Here is a 13,060-nt window from a genome sequence, read left to right on the forward strand (position 1 = left end):
CAAACTAATTTAAGATAAATAAATCCATGAGGTTTAGGACTAGCGAAAGGACTATTACAAGCTTTCTGCAGGTTTGGGTCTTGATTTTGGAGTTCCAAATGATATTTCTCTGCACTCAGCATATCAGCAAGGTCTCTGCCTGAGATCTGATCTATCATCAGATACTTAGTAAAAGAGACTCAAAACAAGGTCATCTATTACACAAAATAGTTTTAGGAGATTCTCTCCTAGATACTTCCTTACAAATCTTGTAAAAGCAAAGTTTTCTGAAATCCTGGTAGTTCTGGCTGATTAAGAAACCTGTTTTAAAGTTCAAAAAATAATCTCAGATCTGTCTCCACAAGGATGGACCTTCTACCTTGGGAATTGCCTCCCTGAGGGGCAGTTCTCTTTCTGCTGTAACATAGGGGTGAGCCAGCAGAGAGCAGCCCTCCTCTCCTGCCCGTCTGTGAATTACCAGGAGCAGCACTTAGCAGAAGAGCAGGACCACACACCACTGTCACCACTGGGGATCACATGGTGAATGGAAGAGACAGAAGAAGTGACACTGCTATATGCATTTTCTGTGTTTCCTTTTTTATTTCTACATTAGTATCATTAGAAATCAAAACCTTGGATTAAGAATTTTTAAAGGATTTTATCTCAGGTTGAGTCATAAATGAATGACATCCTGACCACAAGAACCTCTGTGCCTTACTTTGTTGTACATTAATAGTTTTGATTATGAACAAATACTGATTTCTACATGCCAACATTAAAAAAAAAGCCTTTAATATTTTTACTCACTCTGTACCAGATAAATATTGTTTTAAAAGCATTTTCGTTAGAGCAGGATCCACAGGACATGGTGATAACCTGTGACAGACCCTTAGGAGCCACCTATCAAAGACAGAAAAAAATGTAGCAGAAGGTGAATATAATAATGAACAGTCATCAACTTAAATATAATGGGAGATCAAGTGAGTTTAGAAAAGAAAATAAAACCAAAAAAGATTCCAACTGCAGTTGAGACACTCACTCAGTTTCAACCACAAGGATATCCAAACTTAAATCAGGACCAGCAGAAGGCACTTATTACATTCTTTAAGAAATCACAATAAATAGAAGATGGAAAAAATATGTTTTGTCACCAGGTCTTGAATCAGGAGCAGAAGTGCAGAGCACTTGTCTGCTCCTTTCACATTCAGCTGTCAAGTCAGGGAAAAAGGTTTGACTTTTTACTTGCTGGTTCCAGTCTCTAGGAGGGAAGAAGGCAGGTGGACATTTAATCCATAATGCTACCTATTAAAATCTGTAACATCCCTTGACATGTCTGTGTCCCTAATCACAGAATACAGCAACACATCTTAAACTTACTGATAGCAAAGACTCTTTCAGTTTTTCTGCAAAGTTCTCTGGAGGTAAAATCCCTAGGGCAGGTCTGTTGATAAAGGTGCTCTAGAAAGACATAGAAAGAAAAAATATCTTTAGTATCACATGAAGAACATCACCATGTTGATATCAAGACATTTTCATTTAATTATAATTAAAAACAATAGTCCAAACATTTGCAGTCATGGCACAAGGGGCTGCGACTTTGATTATTTGCTTTCACAGTCAACTGACAATATCTGCGGTTAAGGAGAAAAATATATATTTTCTATGGTTCTTAATGACTTATGAAGTACTGAGAAAAGCAGAACACTGCTAATAAGCTGCTTTGGAATGGATGTATATTCTGTGTTTATATTAGCTGGCTATAAAGAGGCTACCTGGAATATTAAACCACAGAAACAAGCCCTGCAAAAAGGCACTGATCCCACTGCTGACAAGGATCAAGGGCCTCCCAGTGTCTCCGAGGCTCGTGTGCAAGAGGGATGTGTTATCCAGAGGCACCTGTCACTGCAGCTCAGTTGTACATAGCTCTGGCCCAGGTTTGCAGCTAAATCTCTGTGCACACACATCCAGGTACCATACACGTAAGCTAGTCAATTATAAGGCAGCTTTATTCTAAGTTTCTCTCATTTCAAACAGGTTGTTTCCAACGATTATTAGTAGACTATTACAGAAAATAGGCAGATACTTCATTTAAGCACTCACTAAGTTGTAACTTTGCTCTGAAATAATGACCTTGCCCTGCTCTAATTATTTTAATTTTTCAAGGACGTGACGGTAGATTTGTTAGCACCATCAGTAATCAAGCAAATGTGAACCAGCCACTAAAACAAAGCAAGTCCCTGCAAGTGAAATTTACAGCGTTCCAGATCTAAATCACTGTTTCCATATTCTGAACACTACATTCTCTCTCAAGGATTGTGTCAGATTCCAACAAAACAAAGACTTGCTTTCAGATTCAAGCATCTTCATTCAAGAACACAGCTGGAATAACTGATTGGACAGCCTATGCGTGAAGGAAGTACGATTTAAAACTCTGAAAATATATGAAGTGCTTCTGTCATCCACATTTTTACTTCTTGGAAATCTTCACAGATTTTTTAAATGTTTTCTAAGCACTACCAAGCTTTTATCATCTATTGAGAAATAAAGAGAGCAGATCCTATCATATTTCAAATGGATCCATCAAGCCATTTTATCACTTTAAGAGAAAATAAAAAAGACAACCACAAGGAGGGAGAGGATTCTTGCAAATGCCTGAAGTTGTACATCACTTACCAAGTTCTGTGGCTGCTGTAGAAGCTTTATCAGAGAAGGATGGCTATAACCTAATAAAAAAAAAACAAAACCAAAACAGTTCTTTCTGTGTTTTCAATAACACACTCAATGTAGAGGTAACCTTATTCAGATGTTTAACTCAATTTCTTTTTAACTTATACATGTCTTAAGTATTAATAATTGACCTCCTTGCAAAGTAGGACAATCATCTTTATAAAATATATTGCTATCTCTGACTTTGCAAGTCAGGCAATAGCAAAACATATTAAAAATGGAACACCAAAACGAAGTGAACATGACAGGAATCTTCTGCCTGCTTGAACCTCAGTGAAACAGCACTGTTAATACTGAGTATGCTGGGTCTGAAATTAAAATATGCTTACTCCTCATTCCAGGTTTTCCATGTAGAAGTGTTTGATTTCTCTTCTACATGACATAGAAATTTCTCAATAAAGAGTAGAAATAGCTTTCTGCCTGTGTTGCCTACAATTCTAGTCTCCTGACAATTTTTTTTCCCCTGGATTATCAGATAGATCATTCCTAGCACACTAAGAGTTTTTTGTTCCACTGTGATTTCTAACTGTTTGGATTTTCCTCATTGTAAAATCAATTTAGAAAGATGTACTCCCTCTCTTAGCCCATGCAGTTCCTCAGGCCTTGGCAGTCATAGGACAAACAAAAAATATGCGTACTGTTTTCCCTAAGAAGCTCATTTAGCTAATGTAACTTCATTGCATTATAATGTATTTAAGCACAAAATTAGGAAAAAAGTAAGTTAGGCCTTTTGGTTCCCCAGCAGATATAGCTGGACAGCGCAGGTTAATCTTTCTGACCAGCAGCAAGCAAAACCAGCACAAAGACATCAGCATCTTCCTCATCAGGGCTTCAGTTTTCACCCTTCCTAATAATGCTCCAGCAGGATCAGATCTTGCAGGTTTCATGGAAAAATGGGGGCTACGTGTTAGGAACAACAGGCCTCATTAGGTGGAACTGTTAGGTTCAAGCTGAACATGTGCCTGAAAACAAAAATCACACTCCAGTACAGCATTTCTAGTACAGCCAGAAATATTATAAAGTCTATAAACTGGTTTAATTTGATTTAATTTGCATTGTAGTTTCTTAGGAGCACCACTGCAATGCGAATGGAAGGGACGGCTGGTGCTTGGTGCTTAAGCACAGGCTGTCATTACAGAGGGGCAGTTAGAAGCACAAATAAAACAAGCAGCCAGTCTTTTTCTTCAAACCATTTGAAACCCAATTAATGATTTTATATCTGAGAACAATAACTTGAAGACAAAATCTTCTCTAAATTACCAGCAATAAAAGTGTAATGAAAAGACAGGGCGTCTTTACATTAGGCTGCTTCAGAAACAGATGTTTTAATAACAGCTTTTATGAAGGTTTTTTTCAACCATCAAGGCCTAAAGGTTTGTATCACTTTCTATATTGCAAACACCTCAAGCGAATCTATTAAAATGTTAACAGCCAACTCTTCAAACCTGAGTATGTGCTAAAAATGAGTGTCTTTACAGCGTGTGCATCACCCAGGCACTACCTGCTCCCACAGCCCGCAGTGCTACCTGCCGCAGTCCAGCCTGCGGAAGGGGCTCCAGGAAAACATGCACGTGGGCAAGGAATCGCCCTCGTCCTCCTTCCAAAGGAAAGGAGGGACCTTCCGAGCGCCCCTCTCCTCCACAGGGAGGGTTTTTTCCGCTTTCACTCTCAGAGACCAAATTCAATTCTCATTTCTCAGCTACTCTGTCAAGTGTCAGGCCAGGTTAGATAGAGAGATTTCAAAACTGCTGCCATGTCAAAACTGCTTTCCCTCCTAGCATGAAACCTCCTTAAGCTGCCATTTTTTACTTTCCTGCTGCTTCTTTTGTGCCCCCCTTTTTTTTTTCTTTTTTAAAATCATTCTTCCTTTGTTATGTAACCCTAAAATTTTCTGATTCCCAATACCCAAGCTGGATGTTTTATTTTTTGTTTATTTACAGCTATTAGATTTGTCCTCTAAAAAGTCTGTATTTAATGTTTTCCTTTGGAGAAGTCAGTGTTATGAGTTGTTTTATCTGCTGGTCTCCCAAGAGGATCATGAAAAAACATGTGTAAACTCTGGTCAAAGGTCCTGCCTTGACATTAGAGTATTTCACATATGAGATCCCACATGAATTTACAGACCCATGAATCAAGAGATGAATTACATGCAGTTTAACACTCTGTAAAGCACAGCTAGCTGAGTGCAAATATAATTTGGGGAAGAGAGTGGAATAAAGAGCATACTGTGAAAAAAGTGTAAATCTGCCTATGAAGATATTAGACCAAAATACACTTTCACAGTTATGAAGATTTATTTGTGATTATTCATTAGCTGTTGGGGAAGATCATCAAGAATGAGCACATTACCGGAAGCTTTTGCTGCTACCAAGGGATTACAGATACTAATTCAAATATAAACCAGCTAGGCACAGAGCAGAGACTTTCCTACCTGCAGAAAGTGCTTCTCATGCCCTGCCAACCACTGCCTCAGGACGGCCACCACGGTGGTTCAAATGTTACCAGACCTGCAGGTTTGCTCTAACATTAGCTCTGGCATTTCCAAGTACAGGACTTTGCTTTAACAAACTTTAATTAAAAGAAGATGCAATGGGCTGTCCTTTTCACCTAGAAACTCTAAGACGTTAAGGATGCTTCCAGGATGACTAAGGACACTTAACCTACAATTATGAAGATCTGCTGAGATAATTGGCTTATTTATGGGTAGATTAATGTAAACCACTGTATTCATCAATGGAGCCCAGGAAATTTTATTCTAAACCTGAGTTTATGACACACCAAAGCCAGAGACTAAGACCATCTTTTATATCCCCTTGTAGATTCAGCTGGAAACCTCATCTTCCCTGCTACTCGAGAAATGAAGACTGCTCTAATTTTGTCCCAAAGCTGCTGAACTCCTCCTTCAAGCTAAACGACAACCACTGCTCCCACCCAAGCGACGCGGCATTGGGCTACCAGGGCAACAAACCAATTATCAATTCCATTTAAAGTAGTTAGCTCAAAACAAGCAAAGTCTCCACCTCATTTTCTCTGCATGTCATGCTGCAGAGAACCTGTCAAGATTATTATGAAGATAATACAAGCAGTTATTTGGACGCAGACAGTTAAACCTGCATCTCCTTGTCAAAGGAAGAACTGCAGGTAGGTTAGAGGGAACAGCACAGCGAGGGGCTACTGTTGAGAGCCCCTCAGAGTCTACGTACGCCTGAGAAATCTCCACATTTAGCCTTAGAGAAGTTGTCATAAACAACTACCATTGCCTCAGAAGCTTCGTCATTAATCCTGCTTGCAAAAAATGTGCAGTTGTGCTTATGGTATTGAGATAGCATGAAAAATGCAGAGACTTTTGCATCTTTTCTTATGTAATGTAAATTCAAGGCTTCTACCACTCCTAATTTGTCTCCTCCCATCCATACAAGACTCCCCTTTTGCTTCATTTCATGCCAAGGCTCTTGGTCCTCTTCCTAACATTACCCATAATAAATCTTACTGGTATTTCCTCATACAGACTCCAGTAAAATAACACAGAATCCTTGAAGTTTGACTCTCTGAAAGAGCAGATCAGCATGTAGAAAGATGCTGAACTGTTAGGTAGCTTTATATCCTTAAAATTAACAGCAGGATGAACTATAAGGTTAGATAACCATTACGTAACTATTACAAACAAGTCAAAAAGCTTTAGCCTCGGAGGGCAACAGAAAATACCTTGTTCCCTGCCAGGAGCAGCACAGGGCACTGCAGCTTTGAGAAGCCACTCGTATAAGATCTGACAGAGCTGGCTGTAAAAGAAGGGCACCTGCTTCATCACTCTGGCTGCCTGCCGATGTGACAGAGCAGTGCACATCCTGCATGCGCAGGTAGGTCCCCATTCGCAATAGGAAAATGAAAGCTGCTAAAATTATTAGAGAAAGCCCTAAGAACCCATTTGAACTGAACACCAGGCGGAGCCCCAAACTGGCCAGCTACAGCTACGGAATCCCCTGAACAAAAACAGTCATTGCCAATACTCAGCAAAAGAATATTCACTTGCTATTCCAGATGGTGGAATACAGGTCGACATCTTAACAGGATTCATCATTACATTTTGGCTCCATAGGTTTTTAATTCTATTAGATAATTAGACACAGGTTAAAAGAAATGTTACAATTCTCTCCACAATTCTTGGTTCTCACCAAGAAAAGTCCTGACTATTTTTGCCAAGGGTCTTTCTAACCTCACTCCTCATCCCTGCACAGGCACTGCTACCTCTCAGCCTCTACAGATAAATAAATTCTAGTGTAGCGGATCATTATCAAATCTTGTGCAGTCCTGATGGACTCAAAAACATTTTATTTAATTTCCTTGTGAAGAGAACCACAGACAACCAGCACCTTGACCTGAAAACATCAGATCACCTAGAATTCTCACCACGACTTTTGTCCCGGCGGCCCAATCTAGAATGTAACTTTACCACTGAGAACAACAGTATTAGCAACATCTGCAGCCTCGAATAATTTTGTCATTCTGTTCAAAAAGAAAAGGATTAATACTGTATGTTCAGTTAGATTGAGGTTAGCCTGTAAGTACTTGTTGCTGCACTTTATGGATCCATGCCCTACATGGATCCACAGTTGCTAGACGAGGAGCAAGTTCTCTAGGGGAAAGAGCTCCTCCTCACAAGGGCATTGCCTTATACCAAAGAAGAGCTTGGCTTCACTGAGCATCTTTTATATCTATACCAGCTTTTTCAATCAACCGGAGAAAAGGAAACTTAGAAGCCTCTGCTATTACATAGCATGACTGAATAGGTATCTCAGGTAAGTTAACAGATCTCAGCCCACTTCTGGTCACATACTGTGCACCTCTAATAGCAGTGCACATATGAGCAGTCAGATTTTTAGACAATTCTAACCAAATTAGGCATTATTCCAACAAATGAACTGATCTTCCGGACTGATTAGAATTGATTGCAAGTTTAATTTAAATGATTAACCATATCTCAGGCAATATATTCATACGCTTTTGAAATTCACTCTGACTGAATCCATATAATGGACTAACTGTACTCTCATTTTCATGGCTTGGGCAGAAGTGCCTGGGAATGGAGTGTGCAGACAGTGAACATCCGGCCTCAACTTGATTCACAGATAAATCTAATGTTACCAGGAACTGTATTTTTGCCACCTTATCTCTTGTCAGTCTATCTACAATCTTTTCTCCACTACTAAATTCATTTACAAGCTTTATTTTCCTTATCAGCTAACAAGATGTGTACTGTATTTCTGCGAATCTCACTTCCTCACTACCTACCAGCATCCAGATGTATTTTCAGTAGCTGTCCAACACACTTTGCATTTTATTTCTTGAATACTGTGCTTTGACAAAAGGTTAGCGATCAAAGGCGAGAAGGGGAGCATATTCAAATTAAGATTAATATTACAGCTTCTTCCAGGTATCACTATGTGCCTCAGGTGAGCTGTAAACATTGAATTTTAACCTAGCTTTTCCAGATACTGAAGCATTCTACTGGATACGCAGCGGTGAGGTCTGCAAAACCTGACTGCAGTGAGGCATTTATGATGTTGGCTAGTTCTCTAGTAGCAGCTGGGAGAAGAAAACAACAAAACAACAGCTTGAGAATAAAGCAAATGTATTGGTGCATCAGTCTCCTACCTATTGGGACGGATGAAATCTGAGAGTAGAGATCCAGCATGCGATTGCCATCTACGTCTACTAGGTAGTTCCCTCGGCTCTCTTCATAATTGCAAAAAAAGTGTACGGCTTCGGCATTCTTAAAGGAAAAAAAAAAAAAGCAAAGAAATTAATATTTTAAGAAGTAGAATAGTCCTTGCAGTGTGAGGGAAGGCCCAACTAATGGATATACTGAAATTTCTGACATAAAGATCTAATAATAATAATATATAAAGACATTTTATATGAATATTAGGGAATTTACTGTAGAACAGTTTTTATAAAGAGGGACTGCTAAAAATAATCTGTCCTAAGGTAAAAAAGAGGCAGAAAATTGCGCATTTCCAAAACCTATCAGTTGAAAAACATATATTACTTTGAACAACTGTGACAATGAATGCGAATTAAACACATTCAATAACAGTGATTTAAATAAGTCTGCCAGTCCTCAGTAACTACATAGTTTCAGACCTGAAAATGGAATTCAGCTATACAATGAGCTCATTATAATGTTTAGAATTACAAAAAAAAAAAAAAAGCACTCATATCAGGCTGCAAGTTTTTTCATTATGGAAAGTGCAGAAATTTAATGCAAGCATGCACTTTTTTCTACATAAAGTCAAACACAGACTTACAGAATTGCTGTTCATGGGAAGGCAACATACAGACTGGCCTACTTTTAAGTTCAGATATATCTATGTTCTTACTGCCACTTCATAACAATCCAAAATGACAAACACTGTATAAACCTGAAGTGGTTAAAGTGATTGATCCTATCAAAATAATTCTGCAGTATTTAAAATAGAAAATAAAATATTTTATTTGAATGCACATACATAGCAATTGTAATATACCAGGCATTCAAACACAGATTCAGATATTTCTGTATTTTTTTTTGTATGAAATTAAATATACCAGGAAAACTAGATTTGAAATCACAGTAGCAACACCTCCTTGCACAAATTCAAGGGAATTTGACAGATTACCTGAATTCCGTTCAGTTGTTTCATTAATTCCTGTTAAAAAAAAACAAAGGTCAGAGAGCCTCATGTTTGTACTTATCAAATAGTAAAGAATATATATATGTTTATTTTATATGACCACACAAACTGCATGCAAGACTTGCCATCCTTTGTGCTTTCCAGGAAACTCTACCTGCCACATGAAATTTCATAATGTGTCTTGCAAACATGACAGTTAAAAACATGACAGAGACAGATGGACAGAAACGTTTGTCCTCTTTCTAGGTTTTCATTCTCAGTATCCTGGTAGAAGTAGACATAGACTGTTGTGAAATGATGTATCAGGTTTAAGGTTTGAAATAAAACTTGTTTTGCATCAAGTCAAAGACAGCTAGAGGAAAAAAGACGTCTCTAGACTTTGGAAACTTACCCTAGATCGTGGCCCAGGAACTTCTGTCTTCATTAGAGGTCCATCATAATCAAAGTCCACATCAATTTTAGCAGCAGCTTGACTGATGCACCTGTGTCCTGCAGGAAACAACAAAACACTGAGTTAAAGACTATATTTTCTGGATTCTCCTCGCAGAGTAAATAGCCAGACTTTACCTGAGTGCAAATGCTTGAAGGATGAGACCAGCCACATTGTCCTGTCTGAAGGGAGCTAAACATATAATCTCAGGCAAACTAGTATCAGACAGATTTAAAAAAAAATAAATAAATTGGATGAAATAACAATACAACCCTGGAGAATGGGGTCAAAACCTACTGTGAGGAACAGGAAGACACATCTGTTTCCATCTTTGTTGTTGTGCATTACACCTTGGGCAAGGCTTTGCCTTAAATCTCCTCATCCATGAGCAGAGAGCAGGGGCTCGCTGTCAGTAATAACAGAAAAGCTGGAGGGAGGTTGTAGGTAAACTCATTACAACATTTTACACCAGCTGGAGGAACAGCACTTGAGAAAAAAGATTTGTGCCTCAGAAAGGGAAATGGCTGAGTTTAAACTAAATTTAAAAAAAAATCTCACAGGAATCTGGCAATTTGCACTGCAGCTGGGTCTAAACAGTGAGTTTTTACTCTGACCCGTGACTGAGCTGCTGCTCTTCCCCCACACTTATAATGGAAGAATGACAATAAACCTGACACCTGCAATGAAACCAGCAGGCAGAGATGGCTCAGGCCTCGGCAGCAACAAGCTCTGTTCTCATTTGTGTTGCAAGTACTCCAAAAGAGAGACCTATGACATTGCAGTGACCTGTGCAGTGACAGAGTATGAGCTGGTTCCATGCACTACAATTAAGTGTAGAGCCAAACTAACTAAATTAACCATTTCACCTGCAAAGCTACAGACTAACTAAACTTACCATCCTAGTGCCACACTTGCACTAGATCAGCACCTGAAAGATGATTCATAATCTGTTTTAGTCTGTGATGGGCTTTTCTGCTAGGTGCAGCTCTCAAAACAAAGACCCTTAACTCCCTTTTTCACCACGGGAAAGTTGAGTATTCTCGGATGCAATTACTGAGCGCCTAGTTCTCTGCTGGAAGTTGGCAATAGGAGAGCTTGCCTGGGGCTCAGCACAGCTCAGGAGGGTGACAGAGCACTGGAACAGCCTGCCCAGAGGTTTCGGAGCCTCCTTCTCTGGAGATCTTCCAAACCCGCTTGGACGCAGTTGTGTGCCATGTGCTCTAGGTGACTCTGCGTGTGCAGGGGGGTTGGACTAGATGACCTCTATAGGTCCCTTCCAACCTTAAGGATTCTGTGATTCTGTGGAGTCCCCATTCCCCAGCATCCCCCGGTGCCGCACAGCGCTGCCAGCCACTGCGGTGACACCAGACAGTAGAGACCGAGCACTCCGGCAAGGGAGGCAGGTGGGATCCAGGCAAGCACCCGAGAGCAGGGAAAGCCGCAGGGTGCAGAGTTTCCAGCCCGGAGTCCTGGAGAGCACCGTCTCCGAGCGCAGTGCGCGCCAGCCCCGAGGAGGCCGGGCAGCATCAGCTCTTTGCACTTCATCCCGAGTGGCCTCTCACACCCCTGGTGCGATTTCAAAAACTAACTGGAAACATTTTTTATTAAGCCACAGGCTGAACTGGCTTGAGCAAGCCTGACCTTCCAGAAAGTGCCGAATCTTTACCTGGAAATCCCTGCCCTTTAGAAGCATCCCTAGCTAAATCCCCAGATTCACTGCTGAGTTTGGGAAATCGGGTCTGCAAAGATTCCTCCTTTACCCTCTCCTCACCGCAGTTAACTCCTAAACACTACAGTCCCCAGCACTGCCTTTTACTGCCTGCATTCAGCAAGCCATAAAAGCTGGTGATTTCATATAAAGTCTATACTGTACAACAAATACTGCATTATAAGGCCATTCCCTTTTTAAAGCAGTTTATGTGCTCCAGTATATCTATATACCACATCCCCAAGGTCATATCTACCCGACCAAACACAGCGCGGGACCAGGAAGCGGCTCAGCCACATTCCTGACTTGTGCTCAAGGGAAAAGCTGGGCCTCCCAATGGAGCTGGTGGGACTGGACTCAACAGGTGGCTGGTGAAGCTACATTGGTTGCCAAGAGTGCTTGAATGGATAACATGAAGCATGGATAACATTCCCTTTCCTTAAAATGGCAATTTCCAAAATATTTTAACAGAAGAGAAATCTAAAATAAACAAAATCTGAAATATCTGTTTTATTTTCTGAGAAAATTCTGCTGTGGATATTACAAAAGGAGCAGCTTCTCGTCCGAAAGGACAGACATTCACAGAGCCTCACAGTAGGGGAGGGAACTGGTAAATACTTTACTGCTCTCCTAGCTTTTTTTATTTTAACAGCACTAGCCAAGAAGAGCTTTCTTCTATCCAGACTATTAATTAAAAAAAAATAATGAGAAGGAAACAAAATCAATATTGGATATCCACCTTCTTTGGAGCAGGAACTAAAACTACTCTGGAAATCAGGCCTGCCCAAAGGCTGAATTTTACTAAAATAATGCATTTGTGTTTACTAAGAATACACAGACACCCATGTCAATGATATTAAGAATTGGGTGTAGATGATGGATCCATTTCAAGAATGGAAATTCTTGGAAATGGAAATTTAATCCTAAAAACAACAGTCTCACATCCACCCACGGCAAGAACCTACCGCACTTTAAAGGAGGAATCCTGGTGCTGAGGGAGCAGGGAAGAGATTGACCTCGCACAAATGCTCAGTAGAGCAGCCAAGACCATAAAAGACCATCATCATCATCATCTTATTACTGCTTGTGCAAAAGCCTCTCGGACTAGGTATTTGCTGAGGGCACATCTGAGTGATTTACGAACAAGCAGAACTTGGCTGTGCAGCGCTGCGGCAGTTCTCACCAGCACAGCTCCCGCGCATCCGAACGGACAGGCTGTCAAACGCAGCAAAGATCGGCCAAGTGAAACCAAAACATGCAAATGCCCTCAGAAGAAAAGTGCTGCTTTAAGGATTTCTAATCAAAATGTCAACATTGGACAATTTGTGAGACAGATTATTCTTTTAAACAACAGTTTCAGAAGCAGCTCATCCAACCACAATCATTTTCAGTGAGTCAGTGACCCAGAACCACGTAAAAATGAGCAAGGCAAAATTTGCTTGTTATCTTCTAAAACTTGCTGCACTTCATTATTTCCAACAGAAAGTGATTTCTAGGCTGATTCGCTGATACAAATTTGATTTTATACTTGTTTTCAGAAGCCCA

At 40.1% G+C, this 13,060-nt stretch overlaps 1 protein-coding gene across 3 annotated transcripts in view; it reads right to left on the minus strand.

The window, feature by feature from the left end:
• The window catches only part of ABAT (4-aminobutyrate aminotransferase), a 46,071-nt gene that overhangs the window by 7,095 nt on the left and 25,916 nt on the right, over window positions 1–13,060 (minus strand). For all 3 annotated transcript variants that reach the window (XM_088524599.1, XM_088524597.1, XM_088524598.1), the window contains exons 3-8: window positions 9,769–9,866; window positions 9,363–9,392; window positions 8,359–8,476; window positions 2,653–2,702; window positions 1,357–1,437; window positions 787–879 (exon numbers count right to left, since the gene is read on the minus strand). In XM_088524599.1, coding sequence (XP_088380725.1) covers window positions 787–879; window positions 1,357–1,437; window positions 2,653–2,702; window positions 8,359–8,476; window positions 9,363–9,392; window positions 9,769–9,866 — 470 coding nt within the window. The remainder of the gene's footprint in view (window positions 1–786; window positions 880–1,356; window positions 1,438–2,652; window positions 2,703–8,358; window positions 8,477–9,362; window positions 9,393–9,768; window positions 9,867–13,060) is intronic.

Source organism: Tinamus guttatus, unplaced genomic scaffold (genome assembly GCF_059628265.1).
Source record: "Tinamus guttatus ecotype Peru unplaced genomic scaffold, ASM5962826v1 Tinamus_guttatus_pri_ptg000212l, whole genome shotgun sequence".
Lineage (NCBI taxonomy): Eukaryota > Metazoa > Chordata > Aves > Tinamiformes > Tinamidae > Tinamus > Tinamus guttatus.